The following is a 25,614-nucleotide window of genomic DNA, read 5'->3' on the forward strand; positions in this document are numbered from 1 at the left end:
ATTAATATTAATTAAAATTATTTGTGAAAAAAAACTTTATAAAATCCTGAACGTTATTGTATCAAATTTGACGTCGTGCAAGTTTTAGTTTCAAATTTGAAAATTGTTGGTTTTTAAGTTAGAAATAACGTAAAGTTTTTGAAATAAATAAGATTATATAGATTTATAATGAGCTTAATAAGTGCAGTATTAGAGGAGGCTGGTAAAGCATCAGCTGAAGACTATAAAAATCGTCGTGATGAGCTAGTTCCAAAATTAAAAGATATAACGGAAAGAGTTCAAATGTTGTCATGGTCTTTACATCAAAACTTTATTGACACATATTACAACTATACACCAACAAAAAGCTTAGAACAACTTAATTACAAGAACCGCAAAGCAAATATAATAGCTGACTATTCTAAGTTACAAGAAGAAACTAAGGTACTTCAAGAAAAGTTCGATGATGTTATTTTACAGGACTTTATGATTGAATATGATAAACTCGAGAAATCGCTCAGTAAGTTTCATGATCTTTGCCATGTAGCTGAAGGAAAAGCTGTACTTGACAAGGCCGATCACGAGTTTGGAAGATACAACTACATTGATGCTATGTTGTGTGTTAAAGAATTACAAAATAAAATACGCGATCTACAGTTCGAGGGTAATGGCTTAAAGGCTCTATCCTCTCTTAGTGCTCAGGCAGAGAATCAAATGTCTCTCTACACAGCTCAATTGAGCATTGAGTGGGAAGACATATTCAGTTGGTCGGAGAAAAAGGGAATGAATTTCCTTACATACTCCCTAACAGTGCAGCAAAGTGATCCTAGCCTTATTCAAAAGATTCTCAAGTCATTATATGTTACTGACAGGATACATGCGGAACTCAGTCTATTTTCACATTTCTTTATAGATCAGCTACTGCACAATGTTATAAGACACAATTGTGAAATATTCACAGAAGATCACATTGGAGCTTTGGTTTTTAATATTAAAATTGATTTGAATGACAAAAACAAACCCAACTTTCAAACTATCTTTAATAATCTAACAGCTATATTTGAATTCTTACAATCTACTTTGGGTTCCCAATTCGAAGCTGATAAAACATTTATAGAGGTTTTCTCGGACTCGACAAGCGACAGATTCTTTAACAAAATAATAGATGACTGCATAAGAAATAATCTGCCGTCCTGTGATGGCAGTTACGAAAATTACAAAAACATTGTAACCGAACTCGATTCTTTTAACAAATTTTTGATTGATTTAAAATTTGTTTCCGCTAATAATTCTCCGTTATACAAATATATAAACGATACAGAATGTGTCCTATATAACAAGAAATGTGATAAGCTTCTCTGTGATATCCGTAACTTATTGAGTGAAAGCCTCTCATTTGGCACGCTAGTTGTTGGAAGTGCCGTTGAAATGGAAAATGATTCAATATTAGATATAACACAAAAGGAGGTCGTATATACTCTCAGTAATCCCCTGTTTTTGCCAAGGTGTGTTATATCACAGAATGTAAAGAAAATCATGTCTATAATAATAGAACATTTGGAAGAGAGTGTTAAACTTCCAGAGAAGTATAGAAACCAATTAGTCGTGTACATAAAGGATATAGCTGTGATGTATCAATGTATTGTACCCAAAAAGTTCAAAGTAAACTTACAGTGCTGTCCCTTAGATATTGGTAAGACAGAGAACTATGTGCATATATGAAAATTTATTCCAATAATAAGAAAATATTATAGGAAACAGTTTTTTAAGTGATTATAAATATTTTAATTTTTGTTTCACAGCATTATTCTTCAATAACTGCTTCTACCTGGCTCATAGCTTACTCGGACCTCCTTGGCAAAATTCGTTACCAACACCACTAGCTGATTTACTAACTTCCATGCTCATAGAATGTATCCAAGACTTGAGGGTTGTTGGCCTGGAGAAAATATCATTATATTTGCAGCATCAGAAGAATGTTATTATACAGAAAATTGAAGAAAACGGTAATTAATTTGAATATTTGTTCTGCATATGTTGTATCAATTTGTATTAAGTTGTTGCTTTGAATATGATAGTGTTACCAAAATTGGTTTTGAAATAATAAAAATCAGAATAGGTTTTCTATTTTATATAGTACTATTATTCATTTATATATATATATATATATAAAAAATTATGTTTAATATTTTTAAGTTGGTCTTATCTCCATCATTAAATTTATTCTTTAAAAGTCTAAGTTCAATGTTATTTATAATACATGTTTGCATAATTTAATTATAATATCCTTATAAACTATCATTCCAGATCTGCCGTGGACACATGAGTCGTTTGAAGTCTTAGACAGCGCTGTTAACTATTCACTAACATTGATGAGAGAGTTACAGAACTGTTGGTATAATGTACTGCCGATGAAAATGTATGAACTGTCTGTTTGTACTTTAATACAAGTTATGTGTCAAGCGATGTTGGATCGACTGTTTGCTAATACAAAGCCTATCTGTGAGGATCTCGTCTATATGCTGGCTGTCAGGTTTGAAGACACCATCTCGGATGTATATACACTATTTGAGGTAATTAAGTGGTTTTGCCATGTAATTTTTATCGGTTTTTGTAAGGTAAATTTGATTATTTCAAGGGTTTGACTAACAAAAGTAAGCAGTTATTGAAATTATGATGTATTTGGAAAAAAAAAATTGTTTGTGAAGTATTTTCAAATTGCAATCATTATAATGAAAATTGTTACGTAAATTATTCTATATAAGTATAAGAGTCTTGTTTTTAATTTTAATCACATAATTGCTACTAGGCATGATTCTTTGAAATCAATCATAGAGAAAATATCCAACTATAAAATTTTATTTCACATATATTTTTCAGAATATATTTGCTTATAAAGTTGTGTTATTCTACAGGAACCGATCAAACTCGAGACTAAGATCAACATTTGGAACAAATTTGTAAAAATGCCCCAACTTTTAAAAGCTCAGTTGCTAGAGATAGCTGAGCTTTGGAGCACAGACAAAGACATGTCACAGAGCTTCGCCTGCGAGGAAATAAGACTTATTATTAAAATGAGATTCCCCGATGATAAATATAGACTAAAAATATTAAAAGAAATACAGTAACATATTATTTATAGTCGTTAGTTTTATTTCGACAACCAATATTGAAACATAACCAATTTAATTAAAACGTCAACACATTATAAAAACGTTGGTTTATTAATAATTTATTAATGATTCTGAAAATTGGAATGTTCGTTAACGTCAAGTTAGTAATAAATTCTAATGTGTATCGTAAGGTATTATTTTCGAGATATATCTCTGCATTTACTATTAAAAAATCGATTTTGTGTATTTTTTTTTTTTAATTCTTAGATCAAGTGAACCAATCTTTCATTAAGAGTTTGCTTTTGAACCTATAAAAGGGTTTGAAATTTAAGTAGCGCAAGAATCTGATTGTCTGTTAAGTAAATAGTAGAATGAAAATCATATTTTCGTGTCTTTGATTCAGAACTAAGTTCGCGTGTTCTGTAAACATGATTACGTCAAATAAATTTGTTATTATAATTAGTTGCGGAAGAACGGAAAAGGAAATAATATTTTTCTAGCCGGCTCTAGCGCCATATTCCCAACGTACCTACATAATCATATAACAGCTTACAAATAGAATCACATTTAAAACAATTATCCTAAGTAAAAATATATACTGAATATTGTCAATATTATTATGTTATGTTTCCTTACACATTGACATTTATCATTAAATTAGAAACAAATATGAACAGAAATATGAGTTGGCCTTATTATCATTTCATTAATTATAAGTATGCTACAAAACGTAATTATTACTGAACAACTATCAATCTTTTTTAATTTTCGATTGAATAAGTAAATAATTTGACCCAAAAAACACTGCAACATATTTTTTAAATATTCACTAATAGGCTTTACGTATAAATTCGAAAAATGACAGTTATATAGATATTTATTTGCAGTCACTTAAATATCTTATTTTAATAAAAAATGGAAAGAGTATATAGATATTTACAATGAGTTATTCCATCGAAATTACATGTAAAACGTAATGTAAATGATAAAAATAGAAAAATTTTGAAATTATGAGTATGTTATAATAAGGGATGAACTCTATAAGAAATGGCAATTGTAGCGAAAGTTTTTAAGCCACACTTAGCTATATAAGCGTGAGACGCTTCCTTACACTTATCATTGAGTTTTCATGTCTGAAATCGAGTGTCGCTGCGCACTATGCAACACTTATCGGTAGGTACATCACTTTGTTATAAAATTATGGCGGGAATTTGGGATGATGAAAGTGAAAGTGAAAAGTGAATCTCCTTGGACGATTAAGTGTTATGTTTTGTGACTTGTGTTGTGTTAAATGATAAATTGATACTATCTCCTCGTTCCTGGCTTAGAGCACAGTTAAAATGATTTTATTCATATCTTTAAAGAAAGTGGGTGTTGGAAATGTTTAGAACGTGTCTTTTATAATTATGTAAACTTGTATAAATCTAATTGAAATATATAGATTTTAATGTGATCAAATAAACAAATATATAATACTTTGCAAACATAAAAACATCATTACAATAGTTTATTTGAAATATAATATCATGAAACGCTTTCATAATAACCACTTTACTTATTATCCATAATTAGTGCAGAGAAAGTAATTTCCAATGGTCTTGAAAATTCATGTATATCATTTTTTCTATTTTTACTGTCACTATCGATTAATTCAATAAAAAATATTGATATACTCCAAAAAAACATCTAGTTTGCGTGAGACACCCGTTCATGCAATAACGCCAGCGGCGATAAAAACCATTGAAGAAAACTTATCAACAGAATTTATTGTAACTATGTCTGCTATATATAGGCAGAGCTCAGAATATATTTATATTTAATAGTGTTATTTTTGTTTTCAGGCGGTATTTCTGATTATAGCGTTAGCGATAGTCGACGATCGTGTCGTGAACGCACAAAATGTTACCATCGTTGACCAGGTGGCGGACGAGACGAACACAGTTGTGGCTTTAAACGTTACTCAGGAAACATATACTACGGAAGTGCTACCGATAGTAACAACCGCCAACCTAACCGATATTACTACTAACATTACTGATATACGACCACCTAGTAAACCAGTACAAAAACCACCAGACAAGAGACTTATACCTGACAGAAACGTGTTCGTAGACGTCAAGCATCACTTCTACATTCCAAAACAGCTTCAGTCCAAGCAAATTAACTTATACAACAAAGACCTTAAATACTCTAAGTCATTATACAAATACCCTGGAGTGATACCGGCCCAGCGCGGAAACTTATTCTATAATAGACCAAATCTTCAGCCAAGACAGCCGATCATGTTCGCAGCGTCTTCCAATACACCACGGTTGGCGGGTCCGAACCCAAAATTTAGTATTCCAGTACAAACTATCAATGGCATTAGAACAGATTTCGTTAAACCACCGAAGCAAAACGTTACAACGACCAGCACACCACCAACAACTACTACGAAAATTCTACGTACGAAAAGGATATGGCCGAAAAGGATTCTGGACAAGCTTAATTCGACATCGACGTCATCTAACGCAACTTTTTCTTCGGAGAAACTAACGAATAACAATGATGACAAAAATGATTTGACCTCCGTAGCAAGTAGAGTGCGTTTGAGATATGTTACGACTGAGAGGCCTTCATCTACGACAACTGTACAGCCTACGACGCGAGTTTATCGCAGAGTTACTAGAACATCAAAAATCCAGTCAACAACCCCACTCTCCTTCCAATCGTTACCTTCAAACGACTGGGTGCCCATCGTGCCGTCGCATTATGCAAAATTAAGGAGGCCTTCACAAACCCCCATCAGCAAACGCTCAGACTCCTATTTCGAAACTGAACAGTATCCGGCCAATCAGAAACAAGCCTCAAATTTACAATATGGCTTAATTCCTATGAACCATCAACTGGAAGCCGCTGCGTCCAGTCTAACGAACCACAGGATCATACTGTTTCGGAAGAAGAAACCACAAGTTACACGGTATTATCACCCAAAAATACCAAAGCTTCATCGGCAAATATCTCAGCCGCAGCTCAGCTACGACGACCTTCAAAAGGACCAAAACCAAATCGAGCCACAGAAAGTGATCACGCAGGTCAAGCACCACCATCATCACCATCACCACCGATACGTTAAAACCGTGGAGAAACCCGTCAAGGTACCGTATGAAGTAGAAGTGCCAAAACCATACCCAGTAGAAAAGAAGGTTCCCGTACCCGTGCCCGTGGAGAGAGTCAAAGTTGTGGATAGACCTTACCCGGTAACCGTAGAAAAAAAAGTTCCGTACCCTGTTCACGTAAAGGTTCCGTACAAAGTTGTAGAAAAGGAATACGTTCCGCGACCCTATCCTGTAGTCCATCATGTCCCGGTCGTAAAACACGTACAAGTCAAAGTACCTCATCCGGTGCCCGTTCAAGTGGAGAAGAAGGTCCCTTATCCCGTCCAAGTTCCCTACACAGTTGAGAAACAAATTCCCGTTCCGGTACAGATAGAAAAAAGGATACCATATCCAGTGCCCTACAAAGTTTTCGTTCCACAACCGATCACGGTAGAAAAGAAAATTCCCTATCCTGTAGAAATAAAAGTCAAAGAACCCTACGAAGTCATCAAACACGTGCATGTCAAAGTACCTATACTCCAGCCCTACCCAGTCAAAGTACCTCAACCGATTCCCATAACGATCGAAAAACGAGTTCCATTCCCAATAAAAGTCGAAAAGAAAATCCCTGTACCAGTAGAAGTATTAGTGCCACAAAAAGTCGAAGTCGAGAAGAGGGTTCCCATCTACGTCCCTAAACCCTATCCCGTCGAGAAAAAGGTTCCATATCCAGTCAAAATTCCCTACCCCGTTCAAGTTCCCGTCAAAGTGCCCGTTCAAATTCCCATAGAGGTGCCTGTGTATATCCACCGACCTTTTCAGATGAACGGCCACGGGATGGAAGGCGTGGAACAGAATATATACGGAGACGCATCTGACCGCCCCTACTATGGGGAAGACGAGGACATAAGTCGTTCGGCGTCCGAGGTGTCGAGTACTCCGAGTACCCACACGGTCACTGTCCACGGTAACACTGGCTACAACGGCTTCAAATCGAGGTCTGACACTGTTACCACGCCCGCATCAACGACCAATGTATAATGACGGTTATTATTTATTGTGAGTGTATCAAAATCCAATGGAAATAAATGTGGTGCTGTGATATATTGTGAGTAATAATTGAGTTTTGCTTTTTATACCAATTAATATTTAAAAATTATATACTATGTGTACAGTATTACTTCATGGTAGACGAGCTTTATTAGCAAATATACATATATATATATATAGCTCCAACTGTAAAAATCTGTATAATGTATACTTCATATCCTACAATATTGTAGCATAATTAATGAAATGAACTAGAACATTGTTTGCAAGTACAATCAAAGTTAACGATTACATTATATGAAGTGTATTGTTTGTAACTTTGTACAATTTTAATTATTTATTTATGTTAAGGAAGTACATTTTGCTGCGGGCACTGAATGAAGACGTGTAATTTCGCGCGCCAACTCGACTGTGACTGATTCACTTTCGATAATAATTCGCACTTCCTTTTCCTAATTTAATAAAGTTTTGGCTTTTTGTTTATGTCAACACTGAAATCTAATTAATGTTTTGATTAACTTGGATTCAATTAAATATTTATTTCATTAATGTTTCAAATTTTAAGGTAAAACAAATTCAATGAAGAGAGAGGCGAATATTTTAATTGATAAATATTTTTTTATGTGGACATTCCAACAGTGTTGCCTCATATGAATATTTACTTTTCAGTTAACATATTTTGCTTAGAATTTAATGTTATTTATTGTAGCATTAATACATATAACAAAGAATGCTTACAAACTGGCTGTAGTCTGTACTATTGTCATAAAATCTTAAATAATTGTCATAATCGGGACAAGTTATTATTATAACCCATTAAGTTTTATGCTGTTAGTTATCTTTGAGCTTGAAATAAAACATAGGTTCTAAAAATCCGTTTTAACATATAAAATAAAAACATAACATGTATTTGAACTTATTTAATTACTATTCAGGAAAAATAATGAAACAAAAAAGTAATGTAAATTTATAATTTATTACAATCTTGTAGAGCATTTAAATAATAAATGCATTAATCATTTCTTATACTTTAATATATATTTACTTAACTTTCACAAACTGCCACTCTAGTTCGTAAACACCGACTGATGTCTGGTTCTTTTCATCATAGTCTACCCATTCCTTTTCAGATAAATCAACATCATCAAACTTTTTACCTAAAAAAAAAAAAATTATAATCTCTATGTATATAAATGATAAAATGGATACCTTTGTATATTTGTGGTATTCATAAAATCAATTGGAACCAGTCATTTCAAAGGTTATAAGTATGATTTCTGCTTGGCTATAATTTTTTTTTACTAATTTGATCTCTATTGTCAGTTTTATATAGTTATAATTTATATATACAAAAAACTTGGTACAATATGAAACTTAATTGATCACATTTTTTCTTTATCACAAAAGAGGTTAGTGACTATAGCATACTTTTCTTTTTAATTTTACTCATTATTTTAATACTAATCACATACCATTTTCTTCCGCTTCTGCAATCCATCCAGATTTGGGCTCAAAATCTACAGGTTCAACTCCTCTACAGTCAAATGTTACAATTGTTTTGTATTTTCCAACATCATTACTTGTAAATGCACCTATGGGAAGAAAAATACGAATTAACTTCAGTTTTGAATTTTCATTTTCGTGTCTATATACAAAGATTTAAATAAATTAACAATGGAAAAAAAATTACTAAACTATTATATAGATATTCATAATAATTCAATACAAATCATGGAAATCTTATTGGATAACTTATGTTAATGTGTCAATTCATTTTACTAAATTATACATACCATTGCTTCCTTCAATCACATCGATACTATTTTCTCTGGAACACAATTTACACTTTATAAGCAAGTTGGTTTCTGACCTATTATGCTTTTGCGGAACTTTTTCAGCTTCTGTGAGATCATGAAATTTCTCCGTCACTTCGCCGCAGTTGCCGCATTTCAATTTTAGGAACCATTGATAGTGTGGATGGTTGGTATATAGCTTTTCTATACATTCTAATGTGGCTCGTATTTGTAGTGATATTTTCACCATTTTCGAACAACTTTAAACGCTTAAGAATTATGATTTAAATGAAGAAACAATAATATTAAATTCGAGAACATTTCCTGTCATTCTGACATATGGAATTTTTGACAACTTGGAAATGCTGTTTAAAAATAATATCAAGATTAAATGGAAATAATTATAATGATATAAATTTGCTTAATAAAGTTCAATAAACTATTGAATTGAAGTAGAAATATGATTATTTTTTGTTTATTATGTTAAAAACTTATTTGTTCTTATAATGAAAGGTCGTTTACACTAACATGAAATTGTATTTCATTTCATTGACAATTTATTTCTAAACTAAGTTTTGAGATTGAAATAATAAATAAAAATACTTCAGATTACGATTAACAATAATTTTATTTTTATCGTCTGCACTTACAAGCCACGATTAATTATACATTCGTAGTACATTGAATTTATTTTACTATTATTATTTATTAATTTAATCTATTACTTGGATATGATAATTTTGAAAAGCCTTCAATATTTTTAATGCATGTTTAAGCTAAGCAAAATTATATTAATTGAATTAAACCTGTCATTAATTCAATTTGGTGTCATGGGCACAATTTTAATTGTATTTCCTTGTGAGTCCGTATTCAACGTCAGGCCCATTTCCTGAAGGACTTCGTTGTCAACTGGACCTTGAAGTGTCAACTTCGAAATCACTTCCTGTAAATATTTTTAGTTTAATGAAACCTAAGTATTATAATAAAGATAGCTGCAACCTCTCCTGTGAAAGTTTTTATATTCTGCATTAAAATCGTCCTAATGGCTTTTATTTGATAAGCTTTAATTTAATAATCTTTATTTATGACAACTATTACAAAATACAAACCTGATTTTCCGGACAATTCTCACATAAATTGCGAATAGCGAAAATAACCCACTGCATTATTACTGTATTTCAATAAGGATATATTATAAGACAATTTAAAAATTCTAAATATATTTAATTATTGTATGTCATACTCCCAACTTTATTATTCCTTCTCGTGTTTTGTGTATGTAGTATATTTTTATTCTGATAAACATTTTTAAAAGGATACGTGGATTTCTGGCATCGATGTTGCAACAATCCAAAAGAACTGGTATGAGCTCGAGTTCTCTCATCTGTAACAAAGTTATAAATAATATATCCATTGACCCTACTTTTATCAATATCAGATGCAATGAAATTTATTTATAAACAATTTTAAATTGAATCATTCATGTATTTATTATCTGTACCTTTTAGACAATTAGGCTTATTCTAATAGTATATTTCTTTTCTTTTAATAATGTTTATTTCTAACAAACCTGTCGTTTATTTTCTTGGTTCTTCCAACAGAGGTTGGCAAGTGTTCTCACAAGAGATGCCTTGAATCCAAAAGCCACATGTCTCTCCACAGTTTCCACGCTTGTTATAGATTTCTTCGGAGTTGTCATATCTATAGCTCCTAATCTAAAATATTTTTTTGTGGTGCTATAATTTTGTTACCACATTTTTCTTGTAAGTTTGCTTATGCATGCAAATACTATGTTAGTTAGATTGGCAGTAATCCACATTTAAATAGGTATAACTTAATTCAACAACACATAACTAAAGCTCAACTTCTTTAAGTAGTAAGTTGTTAGTAAACAAAACTTCTTTTACTATGCTGTTATAAATACTTACTTAACTTAATGAAGTTACCAGATTGTTATCTATTTTATATTTCAAACTCTCTCACCTGGTCTTCTGAGTTTCAGGTGAATCGATTTTCACCAAGGGTATCTTGTTGGTGTCATCTGACATTTTAATTTCCTTGGCGGGTTCCGATTTTTTATCACTGGCATCAACTCTCGTCTTCTCCGAAGTTATACCCAGAATCTTCTGTAACTGTTCACTGAGATCGAAGTCCGTCGATAGATTCTGGCTCTTTTTAACTTCCTTGGGCGTTTCGGGTGACTGTTTCTGTGATTCACTTTCCTGTTTCACTTCTGATAACGGCGGTGATATTTCGCTTGGTGATGCTTTCACGTCTTTGGTGTCGACCATATGAATTTCCGTCGGCGGATCGTTCGGGGAGCTGTCCTGCGAGTCATTCATAGAATCCTGTAACTCCAACCTCGGCTGAAGCCCGACCGGTATAACTTCAGCTATCGTGTTCATACTGGCTGTGGGCGATTGGGTGTCAATTATCAATGGTGGTTCAGTATCATCAGCTATATCTATTTTATGTTCCAGACTTATCCTTCTTATTGGAAGCTGATGAATTCTATCGTCTGGTTTTGGTACGGAACTACTCCTTTTGAATGCAACTTTAGTCAAGTCACTATCAATTCTGACATTTGAGTTCCCTTCGGAGGAAGCTCTAGAGTTTTTATCCATATCAAATTTCATCGGTGGATTTTCTAATGTGCAAGCATCTAGCTTTTCAATATAACCCGGGGTTTCGTTGCATTCGAAATATTGCTCACTACTTTCTGACTCAGTACATTCAGATGTTGTTTCGTTGCAAGACAGCATATTATCTGCTGAGTCGTTCTTGCATAGCGGAACTGTAATTATTGTTATATATATAACAATTTCCATCAAATAAGTTTATGTTACCATAGTTAGTTATTATTAAGAATTTTAAAAAAGATGGGATAAATAAATGTTAAAGTTACCAAAAAATAAAAGTATAATGATAAAACTAATTTAGTCTCTTCATATTATTATATTTATAAGTAATATAGACAGATATTAGTTTCATTTAATGGGCTCTTTGCCTTAATTGTTTTTTCATACTTTCCTACCACCAGTAGGAATGATAGTTAAGCACTATCTAGTTGGATAATATGTATACATATATGTTAATTCAACATAAGCAACTCACTCTCAGGAGGAATGTTCACAGCCGGCATGTCTTCATCATTCACCAAATGTTTTCCGGTAGCCTCATACAGCTTGTTAATAGATGAAAAAAAGTTATTACTCTCTTTGCCCAACTTATGGATGGCTCGTAGCAAAACTGTAATCATAGATTTAGTTATAGAGCAAAATCTATTATAGTAACTGTATGAAACAATTTTTAAATTTAGTTGAGGCTTTTAGTAAAAAAAAATTTTAGGTATCTGTCACAATAATTCGTAACTATGTTTTCCTACAATCTTAAAGTTTTTATCATACAATAAGAGCGACTCAAAAACCTAAATTGCTAGAGATACATAAAATATTTGTTGTGGTATCGACTTGGCATTGATAGATTACATTACAAATATGTAAAAAATTATAACTTACAAGCACAATTAATGAACAAAGAGGTATCACTCTGCAAACAGTCCATATAAGCATCCATACTAGAAGCTGTGGCAATGATTTCAAGCAAAAACACAACTTCTTGTGGCTCTATAGTATTCACATATTTGTCAACGGTTTTCAAAATACAATCCGATTTACTTTTGAACTCATGAGCCATGAACTTGACAAAGTTAACAGAAACATTTATATCCTGAGATTCATTTGACATAAGAATATTGTAAGCCAGATTTAGTACTAACATACGGCATTCGGGATCCAATTTCGAGTACAGTTTCTCTATATAAGTGTTCTCGACACCGATTAAGTATTCAATGATCAAATGTGGATAGTCTGTATTTCCATTTATATACATGTAAGCTAAAGAATTTAGAAGCATTACATCATCAGGGAGTACATTTGGTTGTCCCAAAAGTATGTTGTATACAATCATCGCTGCAGCAGATGCAATTTTTTCATTTTGTCCGACCAGACTACTTAGGATTATAGTGTCGAATTTATTCCATATCATTATTTGGTTAAATGGATTGTTGACCACTAAGTTGCCTAAAGTCTGCACCAACACTGTCATGCAGGACTCATATTTTTTTTGCAATTCTTCATTCAAGAACTCTATGCTTGGATGTAAGTATTCCGTTGCAAGAATCAGCATTGAATCAAGTATAGACAGTTCTTTGGAGATGTATGTTTGCATTTTTGTTCCTGCGGCGGCGCAGGAGCGAACGAGCCGTAGGCATTGCTCAGCCACGGCAAGGGTACTGCGATTATATGACGCCTGTTCCACATCTAATCGCATGATGTGCAAAACTTCGGCTATGAGTCGCAAAGTGTATTCTGATGCTTTTTTACTGAAACGAGATATACACAAATTATTATTTATATGAGGTTTATTATACATATATTTCTAATCTAATAAGAGTTACGGTCGCAATCGTCCGGTCTCCGCATCTCTAGAGAGTTGCGCTTCAGCACGCAACATTTCTTCTACTGCATCCCATTCTCCAGTTTCTAATTGAAAATTTATAAGTTTGGCATCTAACAAAATTTCTTCAGCGAACCACACACTTTTGTCTCGAGACATTTTTCTCAAATAAGTGTTTTGATATAGTTGTTGACAATTCAGAATTCCTACAGCTGCTTTTTCCTGTCAAAATAATGTCAATCTCATAGTATGTCCACTAAATATTAAAAAAATATGTTTAAAATGTGTGCTCTATTTGGATTCAAATATTTCATTAAGTTAATTTTTGATAGCGTATTCCTATTTATAACTAAGAAATATATAGGTATGAAAATGGTGATCACGGCGGATATTATAAAAAGTAATTATAAATTAGGTAGTATAAATAAATTAACATTTATAATTTTTTTCTACAAAAATATTTTTTATTTAAATATAGTAAGAGACTTAATCTATTTCAAGTAATGATTTATAGCAGTGTCAAGCATATATATAAAATTAGACTGGATAAATGCCTCGCTGCATCCCGCTTCACCTGTATTCAATCTTAGAGTTTCGACTCGTTTCCGTTCGGTCGGTGACGGTCGAACAGCGAACTTCGAATGAAACGAATGAAAGGAACAAGCGGCGAGAATGGCATTTCTGTGTGAAATTTTGTTAGTTTTTGTCTGATCAAGTGGATTTTTCTCACAATAGTGAGCTTAACCGGCATCCCTTTAAATATTTGTGAATTAATTATATGCCAAGTGTTACGATAGTGATGTATATATGTTGTAAAAATGCGTTGGTGTTATAAAAAATGTGAGTGACTCGGGGTGGTATCCAGGTATCGTTTCGTACAATAATGGACTGACTTCCCGCTAACATTGGAATTTAAAACATTTGGTGAGTCATCAACGTATTTTAAAAGTTAAATTTCATTTTAAATTTTTTTCCTAATGAAACTAAACCCACACATTGTAATCGTTTAAATTTTACATGTTGCTATGTCTTGCGTGAAAGAATTTTGTCGCTCTATTTTCGTTACTGTTTTCTCAACAAACTTCTTATCCGACATCCTAACGTAAACATTCCTCTGTACTAGACATGTCTTGGCATGTCTCCAAGTTTTTCTGAGTTGTTAACAAAATTGTAACAGGTTATTATATATATCATCATGAAACAAGCTAAATAAATTTGTTTTAATTATTAATATGCATTGTATTTGGAACACGGCGTTATCAGTAACTTTAAGGAGTCAGGTCAGAAGCAGAATGAAGGCATCAAGTGATAATATAATAGCTTCATACTTAAATGATTCTTCATTTGATACATATATTGTGAAATCTATGAATTGTTTCATCAGCTTAAAATAAGAATAAAGGATGGATTTTCCTAATAATTTCCAAGTAAAAGCCTTTTTTACACATTTCCTATTTGATTCATTTGAAATTAAGTGAATCAAAAGTAGTAGAATTAAAATTTTATAGTTTCTGTTAATTTTATATAAAAGATAATAAGTGTTAATACACTTATTCTGCAACTAGTTACTACAATAAGAAGTTGTTTAAGTATATGTTATTCTGCTGTCAGATATTATTTCAACATATATAATTAATTTCTTAATATAAATATTTCTTTAACACTGCCCTTAATTAGAATGCCCTATAATTTTTATTAGTAATTATTCTGCTGAAATTCAAGTTCAAGATAAGTAGTTTTTCATCCGTGAACTCATTCAAGGCCATTATAATTCTTTCAGAGATATATATATATATATTATATACCAAGTACAGTTGCACAAAAAATTCTATAAGAACTATAAAATTTACCAAAACTCGCTACTGAAGTACACTTGTAGTCTTTTTATGAGAATAAAAGCATTGTTTTGTAAATTCAACAGGCTGCAAACAATGCGGTTAAAAGCAAACCAAAACAAAGTGCTATGAGCTATACACTTGTGATTGTGAATGTACACTTTAATCCATCATATTATAAGTTAAATTAAATTTAAAATTACAATAAATTGCAGATAATCCTACAATATTCTAATAATATATTTCCTATTGTATTAGGTTATGAATTTTGATTTAAACCAAATTTTTTAAATTGCCTGACATTCAAAACATTCAATATAAGATGATATCGGGGTTACATTCATACAATGGAATTGAGACCTACAAATTTGGACTTTACATCACATATACTTAAAAACATAATTTCTTTAAGAACTACAAATCATATGAATCTAAATTTGTAAGAACATTCAAAATATTATTGAAATTATTCTCTATGAAGTAATTGTGATTGATATGAAGACGAAAGTAAATATATATAATTAGTTAAGATAACATTAAGTACCTAATCTTCCTATTAATATTGAGTTTTGCATTAATTAAATTCTACTAGTTGACAAACTTAAAGTTCAACAGACATTTTTATCAATAAAAATAAAAAATACCTATTAAAAATTTCACTTTACTTAGTGATTATTAACATAACTAATTAATCCTGTTATTATTATAAAGGTACAATGATTTTTATTACGTTTCAATTCTGATTAGGTCGACAATTAGGAATTTTTTTTGATATTTTTACAGAAACAAAATATTTATTTATCTAAAACTGATTTCTTTAAGCTTATTATAATAATTTACTGTGCTTGTAATACATAAGTATATAACAGCTTTAATTGTACTGTTTTAATATTATATTTGTATGAGCGAACGGCTACAAGACGATTATAATACTATGCACTGTAATATATTATCTTAGCTTATATGACTATTTATTGGCAACACCAATTTGTAAGAAGTTTTTTTAGTCTTGCAACACTGTCTTAAAATATTTTACTATATTTTTTTTTACTGCCATATGATGTCTTTGAATTAAAACTATGTATTTACAAGTTGTGAGGTCTTTTTCTTAAATTCTGTCAAATATGGTGATATAACAAAGTTCATAGTCATATTCGCTATTTTACTTTTAGTTTTCAGTATGGAAGCTCTTTTAGTCTAAATGCCAGTGTCTTGAGAGTATTATATTTACTGTAATGTTATTTATAGTCTATTGGTATTTCAGATCTATCAGTAATGGATGAGGGTCTTCTGAATGATCTCCTCGAGTGTTCGGTGTGTCTGGAGAGACTAGACACCTCGTCACGAGTATTGCCATGTCAGCACACATTCTGCCTGAAATGTTTGAAGGTGATTATAAGTTTCTTATATATTGCCAAGAATTTTTATTTGAATCTTGATTTAGAAATTTTGTTTACCAAAACAAATATATGTGTGTGTATATATTTGTATGTATGTGTGTGTGTGTGTGTGTGTGTGTGTGTTATGGAATGGTACTTATGAAATAGCATTGTGTATTGTTGTTAATCAAGGAATACACATACAGTACATGACACACAAAGAGTAAAATGTCTCATTTGATAACAGAAAGCTGGTTTATTTCATAATTTTTTCTCAGAATTGTATACATAATTTGAAAATGAAATGAATTGAAGGATAAATATGTAGTTACATTCAAGTATCTCATATATAAAGACTTGTTTATCAACTCAGTATATTTCAAATTAAATGTACTGTATAAGAAGTCATTAAATTTCTAATATATTACTTTTTATATTAAATTGATGAATTAAACATATTACTACATAATGAAGTCTGCATTTCACTTTGAATGAATTCATCTTAAAATATTTTTTTTAATCTGTACTGTTATTAACATGATGTTCATTCTGTTTATTTGATAAGATGTTAAAAGCGTGGTTAGTTAACTTGTTACGGAATTTTCAAAACAGCTCCACTCTCAAATTGGGGCGTGCATAAACAACTGGTACAGTCGCGAAGAAAATTCTTTAGATATTAAAATATTGTTTTTATATAAAATATGATTTTTAATCCAAATATTCTGATTATAAGATTAGGGTTTTTTATTAATATGTTGATGTTAAATGTAATGAGCGTTTTTTATGTCACTTTTCGTCTCGATTATACCCGGGACAGCTTCCTGAGTTAGCCCCATCCATCCTTGCACCGTAAATAAACATATCTTTATTGCTTCTAATACGTAGCAAGTCTTGAGTCATGTGTGATTCACGGACATATAATTGTCAAGACGTTCCTAACTTCGAGTGATGTTTGTTTTTTTTTTTTCGAATTCTTCAAATGAATAGGCACTGATTTAGATTATGGTTATAATTAATGTCGAAAGTCTATTTAAAAAGATTTTTAATGATATCTTTTATTTGCTTTTTTAACAATAGACCCATCACTTCTTGAACACCAATTCTTTTAGTCAGAGTGCTTGGGACTATTTCTTTATTTTATTCATAGTATAATCTGTAATGTTTTTTTTTTTAATTTTGCTGCAACAACAACTGAAATTATTATTTATAAAATTAAAAAAATATATCAATTACTCTAAATGATGTATTTATATATGTAATAATACCTGTTTAATCGATGTCTTGTAATAGTAAATATGAAAACTACATATATGTTTTTTTTTCATAAAAAAAAGTATAAAACCGTTAAACAACAGAGACGCACCGGAAGTGCGTTATGAAACTTAATTTAGTAACATGAATCTATTAATGTATTGTTATAAATAACGTTAATGCGTTCCCTCTAAGTAATAAATTAGGTTATTAAAAGTTATTTGATAATTTGAGTAACCTTTATTGATGTCTATTTTTCTTTATTAACCATATGCCAGAATGTTTTATTAATATTTTTTGGCTCATGGCTTAATGTAATAAGTGTCTGAACCGAAGTCTTGGTTTGTATGTGACTGCAAAAAATATTTGCTAAATAAAGGCTTGAGGAAAGACGAATACTTTATTTGTATATAAAATTCAGGACTTTAGTTTACATGCTCTAGATTGTCGATTTGGGTCAAAGATGCACCGTTTTGTTGCATATTTTGTTGCCATTTTAAATGTAACTTTATAATGCTTCTCTCAAAGTAGTCCCGATCTCTATTTGCAAAGCTCTGGTAGTCGATTTTCACAAAAATCCTTACATAATCACATTTTTTTATCATTAAAGAAATTATGGAATTGGTGAAAAATATGGTAATCGCTTGGTATTCAGTAAAACTTCCTAACCAAGGTCCTGAGCTTTCTGCCAAGTCACTGGCAAGTCCTAGTTGAACGTAACACTTTTCCTGGTGGCCAATTCTGGCCGTTTCCGCTCAATAAGCTATCTTCAATCGGTGGGGTTGTTGACAGTAGTATAAGAATTTAGTATGTGGCCATGTGGAAGCAACTCATCATAAATAATCCCCTTCCGGTCCCAACAAATGCACAGCGGAATCTTCTTGACCGTTAGTCCTGTTTTGGCCACCATTTGAGGTTCTGTACCTATCTTTGACAACGATCGTTTTCTCACAGGGTTTTCGTGTGTGATCTATTTCTTATCTCAAGTTACTATCCATTTCAGACATGGTTCCATCTCATTTCGTTTGGCCAAAGATCAGCACATGAAAATTTGTTCCATATTTTTTTTCTTTATTAATTGCTGTCGCACCCAAAGATCCAGTTTTTTTTATTTATTTATCTTTGTATATTTGGCTAAAAACAGTTGTATGCGTATGTTTAATATTATTTGTCTTGTATGTCTAATATTAGCTTTTTGGCGAAGTCATGACAGCTAACCTGACGGTCAACTTCAGACATTTCCCCGAAAGGCCTAGGGCGAGGTAACGAGGTAATAAAAATTCCCGAACGGAATCTAAAAACCAAATTGCACATAATAAACCAAATAGGCTGTTACGGTATTGGAACCATAAACACTATTCACAATTTTACATGCCTGCCTTGTATTTTTTCCGTTGACAGAGAAAAACTGTTAAGTTTACCGAATTTTATCTTCTTTAACTTCCATTTTTAAAATCCCTAAACTCACAACTGAATGGGACAAACGAATAAATAAGTAGAAGAACTATTTTAGACTGCGAAATGTCACCTTTTGCGACGAGCATAGATGTGAAATTGTTTGATTGATACTTCACGAGGAAACTGTCACTACAGCCATCTATCGGAAAAATATTTGTTATAATTTTGTTTTATATACGTCTCTTAGTCTTTTCCACCGACCTCTTACAAACAATCTCTCTAAGTAATATCATCTGTCTAATATCGGGAAATATATTTCTATTTCGAAAACAGACTGTCATGATAGTTCAACTTATGAACGAAAACCAAAAATACATACAAGGATATTATAAATTAAATTAGTATATTTTTTCTTTGAACGGTCCTAGTACGGAATTTTATAGTTGTCGTATATTAACCGCAATATGTTTCTAAACTGAAAAACGCTTGAACTGTCTGTATTTAGGTTTCTGTTCAATTCATCAGTAGTGAAGCTGTACAACGTGAGTCGATATATCGTTTTGTAAGCTCAGCTGAATTTTATATCGTCGCAATATATACGAAGCTTTCCGTTTCTGATCAATAAACATACGATTGTAGTATAATTAGATTTTAACTGTTAACCTTTAGAACTGTTACTGCTCAGTGTGTAGTGTAAGTGCAAACTAAGGTAAAGCGTACTGTTAAAAAAAAAATCGATAACTTGTAAACAATGCTCAAAGCGAATCTTATGTTATGTAATTTTTAATTTATATTAATTGTAAGCAAAACTTATTAATAATTAATTATAGTGTTGTCAATATTACAGTTATTATTCTCATTGTTAACTATTGCTTGGATATTAAAAAAAATAATAATTAAAAATGTGAATTTGAAAAAGGAATCAATTAAAAAAATTACAAACATTAATTGAAAGTCGAAAGTTATGGGAATGTAGTATGAATTCAGATTTTCTTGTATCAAAGCATTCCATGGATTCACCGTGCGGGTGCCGGGTACAACGCGTTGCAGGGAGAGGAGCTATAACAGTGCCTGGGACTTGCGACCCAGATGTAGGTTTAAGAGGCCACTATCTAACGCGCGTTAAACGCTCACCTCCACTGTCCAAGCTCCTCTCTCTACCTAACCAAAATTGAAACGAACCTACCATGAATGCCTTCGACGCAAGTTACAAGAATGAATTGATATTAGTTCTGAACAGGAAAACTCTCTTACTTTATATAGAACCTTAAAAGGGAACATATTGATTCTTTTCAACGGAGAATATTACATTACTTTACTAAACGCTTCAGCCACGCGAGTTCCGACTAGCCTAGACCAAAATATAACGGGTAGATTAAACAAAATGTCCACGAATATAAGAAAATATTTAATCTCTCATCATTATTAAGTTTCAATAGTTTCGTTATAAAATTTTTATATACAACATCCATATACCTTATACTTTTTTTCGTTATTACTATGTTATGTACAATAAAATTCATATATTTTTATTATATTATACGAATGAATCTTTGAACTGACTAAGAACTTTGTAAAACTGACTTCACAAACATAATGTACATATAAATTTAAATACAAGGCCTTATTGTTCAAAAATATGGAATTGATTTCTTAATTTAACGTCTTCCGTTTTGTTCAAAAGTTTGAAAAAAATGATATATATTTATAAGAACGTTTGTTATTACTGTTAAGGAGCCACAATTACAGAGAATTTTGAATCAATATGTCATGCTTCAATTTTAAAAGGGTAAATTGCAAGTCCATGGGGTCCTGGGTTCGATTCCCAGCTGATTAAAATTCGTGTACAATGAATATTAACATCTGTTCTTGTATTGGTATTTGATGGAAGACAATACCAACCTCGACCGCATCTTCAAACCCTCATGATGAATAGCTTCAGACTTAGCTTAGGTACAATGTATTTTTGCTTCAAGGTTGTCGCTATTAATGCATAGAAGTTGCTTGAAAATAGTTTCGAAATTTTTGGCTTCACAATAGCAATGTAAAAATAGTACAATTACGTCCATGTCTAAAGCATCTAATTCTGCATTTTTTATTATATAATATTCATTTTACACGTCATTAGTTATTGTCTATATTATATTAAGTTCGACATCAAAGTCACTATGTAAATAAGCGAGTGTGGGTATGACGACGATAAACCTGTCAGGCCTGAGACGAATGGCATCTCCAATAAAAAGCCTGATTGCTAAAGCCTGAATCCTGGTCAAACAGAACATGTTTACGAAGTTTTATTAACATAATTATTATATTATAATTAAGTCCATATTAGCATATAAAAAATACAGTATCAGAGATTTCCGTACGAATAAGTGGATTCAGTTGTAACAGTCTCGTTCGTTGCATCTTTTTTTTTCAACTTAAAAATATATAAATCTGCAAAATAAAAAAAAAATGATCTCTTTGATTCATTAAAAATTGCTTAAATGATAATAAAAATTGTAAGCACAACTTTATTTACAAGGTGTATGTTTGTTGTCGTTTATCGAACGACCTAATTTATTTTTCAGTTGACTTTGTATTAGTAATATATTTTCAATAACGGTGAATTGGGTCGAGTTCGTTTACAGTAAATTTGACGCAAAAATTAATTTTGTATCCACCTTTCCTTTATTATATTAGATTTTCCTTTTTAATTCCTTCGTGTCGTATATATTAAAGATGTGAAATGTTTCTGAATAATTGGTCCTAAAGTTCGACCTTTATAATTTAATTACTTCTGTAAAAGCATATATATATATATATATATTTTGGTTAAATTCTAAAACATACTCGTAGTATCTCGTAAGCGAAATCTTGATAGATGACGGTAGAAACATGTCAATGTTGGGATATTTTTAGAGCATTTCGTAATAAATGAAAATTGTAAGAAAATTATAAATTATTTAATGTATTTATTTATTGTTGGTATTAAGGATAGCTCACGTTCGCGTCACTATTGCGGCTTAGTTTTAGTGCATGAGTGTAACCGATTTACTGATTTTTATTTTCTTTGTTTATCTTGCGGTTAGGAATTCTTAAAAGAAGACAAGAGGATGGTGGGTTTGATTGATTTAAATCATTAATTCTGATAAAACGGCGTGTGCTGTATATATATTCTTATATTGGTTACTATACCAACGATGACTAATGTTAGACAATACCGAGCTCTAGATAAGCATCGCTCGAATAAGGATGCGTGTCATAAATATCAATTTAATATGGGTTATATGATTATATTTTACGTTTGATGCTACGAAAAATATGCTCAAATATATATGTACATCGCATACAAACACACACACACGCACACATATATATACTAGCTGTTACCCGCGACTTCGTCTGCGTAAAAAAAATACAGTTAAAAACTTCTACGTACATACTAAGTACATTCTAAGTACTACAAAAACTATCCACTACTGTTTTATGTTGGATTCTAAAATCAAACAAATTTATAAGTAAACGTATTAATACAAAAAAAGGTTATATTAGAGTTATAAATTAATGCTAAATTAATACAATACAAAAGACAAAAACAATATTATAAAACGTGAACAAAGAAAATTCCTTGCACTGTTATATCTTAAAGATCGTCAATGGTGGGTGAATTAAATCTTCCTCGTGTGTTCGCCGGCAGGTATTTTGTTAGCCTGAATGACAATATTACGGCTGTCAGATGGCATCCATCTAATCCAAAGCTATTTTGAACATGTTCACTAAATTGTTGTTCTGATGAAAAACCATTTGTAATTCTTGAACAATGCTTCTCTTCTCTGTAGGATTGGGAACACAACACATCTGATGTGCCCCTAAAATAAATTTGTAAAAATGTATGTATTTGCAACTGGTAGGGGTAACAGCAACCCCAGTAAGTGATAAATTTGCCCCTGTATCTGTAATTTTTTAACATTTGTCCAATAGTTATTTCCGATATACACATTAATACAAACTTAAATATTATTAAAAAAAATTAGGATATAACACGTTGAAAGTGTCCATGAAATTGTCCTCTATGTGTAGCACCAAACTATGTACTCTGGAAGCAACTGTTATATTTCTGAATGTTGGCTAATAAATGCTTATAATCGTTTCCAATCCCAGAAATTAAAGTGTAAAGGATCGGGTGGTGGGACATCAGCACAACATAATCCAGTAGATTCATCACTATTCAAACGTTTTACAATATTTACATATTATTGTCATTTATCCAATTGTTTCCGATTTGTCAGCACCACAATCTATTGCCGGATAATAGTGGAATACATCTCGTTCCAGAATCACAGGAGCACTGAATTCGTGGAATTGCGTGGAATTTCATAATGCCGTGCCCGCACGAACTTTTTGCATTCTTAGCTTATCAAGTTCGGTCTCACTCAATAAAGTACGCAATTCAGACTTAACAATACGATTATTTCCTTACCTTCACAGGCCCTTCGGGCCCAAATTTAACGGGTAGATCTCATCGGGCCACCCACCCCTCCCGGTGACGCTGTTAAAGCTTTTAGGGCTAACGGCTATAGTCAAGACGAAACTATAAACAAAGACTATTTTCTTGATCCGTCTCTCTCCGGTCATCTGTGCGATTAGCACGTAAGGTATCTCTTCGCACATTTGATTGAATGCGACGACCTAAGTCAGGTCGTCTTCTCCCAGGCATCGTAAATTATAGTTAATCAATGCGGGAAAAGTTCCGGCGCCCTTAGCTGTGAAGTGTCTCTATCACAAAGGATTACCGAACGTACCGGCGATTAATCATAAAGATATAAAAATGCACTATTGGTCTCTGGTATTGATCGACGATCGACATAAAGGTTGGATCGATATTTTTATAGATGTCAAATTTTATGGTTGTGTCCAGAAATTTCTAATTAATCAATCAATATAAAAATTGTCTAATACGTAGCTAATAACTATATAGTTATTGTAACAACTGTGACCAGCAAAATATGTAGTTGAAAAGATATAAAAATTCTAATTAGTTATTAATTTAAAACTTTTCTTACAACTTGATTTCTAAACGACATGACGGGAGACACAACAGAAGAAAAACGATTTTTATTTCTTAATTTCGAGCATTTATATATTTGTTTAAATTTTAAACCTTTCCTCGATCACCATAAATTTTTCAAGACCAAAATTAGCTAAATCTGTCTAGCCGTTCTCGAGTTTTAGCGAGACTAACGAACAGCAATATATATATATATATAACCATTTAACTTTTATCTCATAGAGTATAATATTGTATATGGATTGCTGAAGTTGGTAATAATTTAAATTCTTGTTCAAAGAGGCACCGAAAGCGCTTACTTTTTGTATATATTTTCATCATTGACAAACTATTTCAAACTTTTGAACGCAGAATTGGACCCTTATTCTATATCCCTACTAATATTATAAATGCGACAGTAAATCTGTCTGTCTGTCTGTTACGTATTCACACCTAAAACGCTGAATCGATTTTGATGAACTTTGGTATAAAGATAGATGGAACCCTGGTGAAGAACAGGCTTTCTTTTATCCTGATCCCGAATCCCTGATCACAAAACTACAAGGGAGGAAGCATGAAGTGCAGTTCAGCTTTTGTGGATTTAGTGGCAGAGAACAACTCTGGTGTTCACGACGACGGAGTCGCGGGCAAAAGCTAGTAAATGATATATGGATTGAATTAACAACAATTGATTGAGTCTGTGCATGTTATAGCCCAAAATAACTCTATATCAATCTAAACCAGAATATCTAACATATTTTTTATCCCCATAACCATATATGATTTTTATTAATTCGTAATATAATGAAACTTTTTTTTCATATAAAACTTATTTACTTAAATATACAAGAATGAAAGGAGTATATGGTCTTGTGTTTTTACATTTCTAACGTACTGAGTCATATAAGGGAGCCTATTTATTAAGTAATTGTTATTGACTATGAGCGGGAGATTAAAAGATATGACCTTGGTATTATTAGATATGGTGAGTGATGTTTTGATTGGAATGTAGCTTGTATTTATTTCTTATATAAAGTATATTATATAAAACATGGTTACATATATACATTGTAACAATATTAATCAAGATATATATATACATATACACGATAGCTCAATTCAGTAAGCAACTGGAAAGCGACATTGCAGAGTTAACAAGTTCGAATCTTTCTCGTGCTTATGAATTTTTATTTCTCTATTTTCTTATTTTATTTTAATATCTATGCATTTCATTTATAGTAAATTTTCA

At 31.7% G+C, this 25,614-nt stretch overlaps 5 protein-coding genes across 8 annotated transcripts in view; 3 read left to right on the top strand and 2 right to left on the bottom strand.

Moving 5' to 3' along the window:
• The first annotated feature begins 92 nt into the window (after positions 1-92).
• Positions 93-3,120, top strand: LOC116774469 (centromere/kinetochore protein zw10 homolog). Its single transcript, XM_032667207.2, has 4 exons — positions 93-1,672; positions 1,782-1,985; positions 2,287-2,552; positions 2,895-3,120. Exons 1-4 carry the CDS (start codon positions 169-171, stop codon positions 3,105-3,107), a joined length of 2,187 nt encoding a protein of 728 aa, XP_032523098.2. The 5' UTR covers positions 93-168; the 3' UTR covers positions 3,108-3,120.
• Positions 3,121-4,250: 1,130 nt separating this feature from the next.
• Positions 4,251-7,227, top strand: LOC116774502 (titin-like). Its single transcript, XM_032667251.2, has 2 exons — positions 4,251-4,265; positions 4,934-7,227. The coding sequence occupies exons 1-2, from the start codon at positions 4,251-4,253 to the stop codon at positions 7,208-7,210; spliced, it is 2,292 nt and encodes a 763-aa protein (XP_032523142.2). The 3' UTR covers positions 7,211-7,227.
• A 949-nt stretch (positions 7,228-8,176) lies between these two features.
• On the bottom strand, positions 8,177-9,365 carry LOC116774324 (UPF0587 protein GA18326). Its single transcript, XM_032667024.2, has 3 exons — positions 9,013-9,365; positions 8,692-8,811; positions 8,177-8,376 (listed from the first exon to the last, which is right to left on the bottom strand). The coding sequence occupies exons 1-3, from the start codon at positions 9,260-9,262 to the stop codon at positions 8,261-8,263; spliced, it is 486 nt and encodes a 161-aa protein (XP_032522915.2). The 5' UTR covers positions 9,263-9,365; the 3' UTR covers positions 8,177-8,260.
• A 256-nt stretch (positions 9,366-9,621) lies between these two features.
• Positions 9,622-13,697, bottom strand: LOC116774474 (ataxin-10). The gene is made up of 8 exons (XM_032667213.2): positions 13,472-13,697; positions 12,531-13,396; positions 12,127-12,261; positions 10,996-11,806; positions 10,583-10,727; positions 10,333-10,396; positions 10,122-10,183; positions 9,622-9,955 (listed from the first exon to the last, which is right to left on the bottom strand). The coding sequence occupies exons 1-8, from the start codon at positions 13,627-13,629 to the stop codon at positions 9,830-9,832; spliced, it is 2,367 nt and encodes a 788-aa protein (XP_032523104.2). The 5' UTR covers positions 13,630-13,697; the 3' UTR covers positions 9,622-9,829.
• A 345-nt stretch (positions 13,698-14,042) lies between these two features.
• LOC116774473 (E3 ubiquitin-protein ligase SH3RF3) overlaps positions 14,043-25,614 on the top strand; it is a 30,598-nt gene continuing 19,026 nt past the window's right edge. For all 4 annotated transcript variants that reach the window (XM_032667210.2, XM_032667211.2, XM_032667212.2 and 1 more), the window contains exons 1-2: positions 14,043-14,394; positions 16,570-16,694. In XM_032667210.2, coding sequence (XP_032523101.2) covers positions 16,581-16,694 — 114 coding nt within the window. In that variant the 5' untranslated portion in view covers positions 14,043-14,394; positions 16,570-16,580. The remainder of the gene's footprint in view (positions 14,395-16,569; positions 16,695-25,614) is intronic.

Source organism: Danaus plexippus, chromosome 26 (assembly GCF_018135715.1).
Source record: "Danaus plexippus chromosome 26, MEX_DaPlex, whole genome shotgun sequence".
In the NCBI taxonomy this organism is placed as follows: Eukaryota; Metazoa; Arthropoda; class Insecta; order Lepidoptera; family Nymphalidae; genus Danaus; species Danaus plexippus.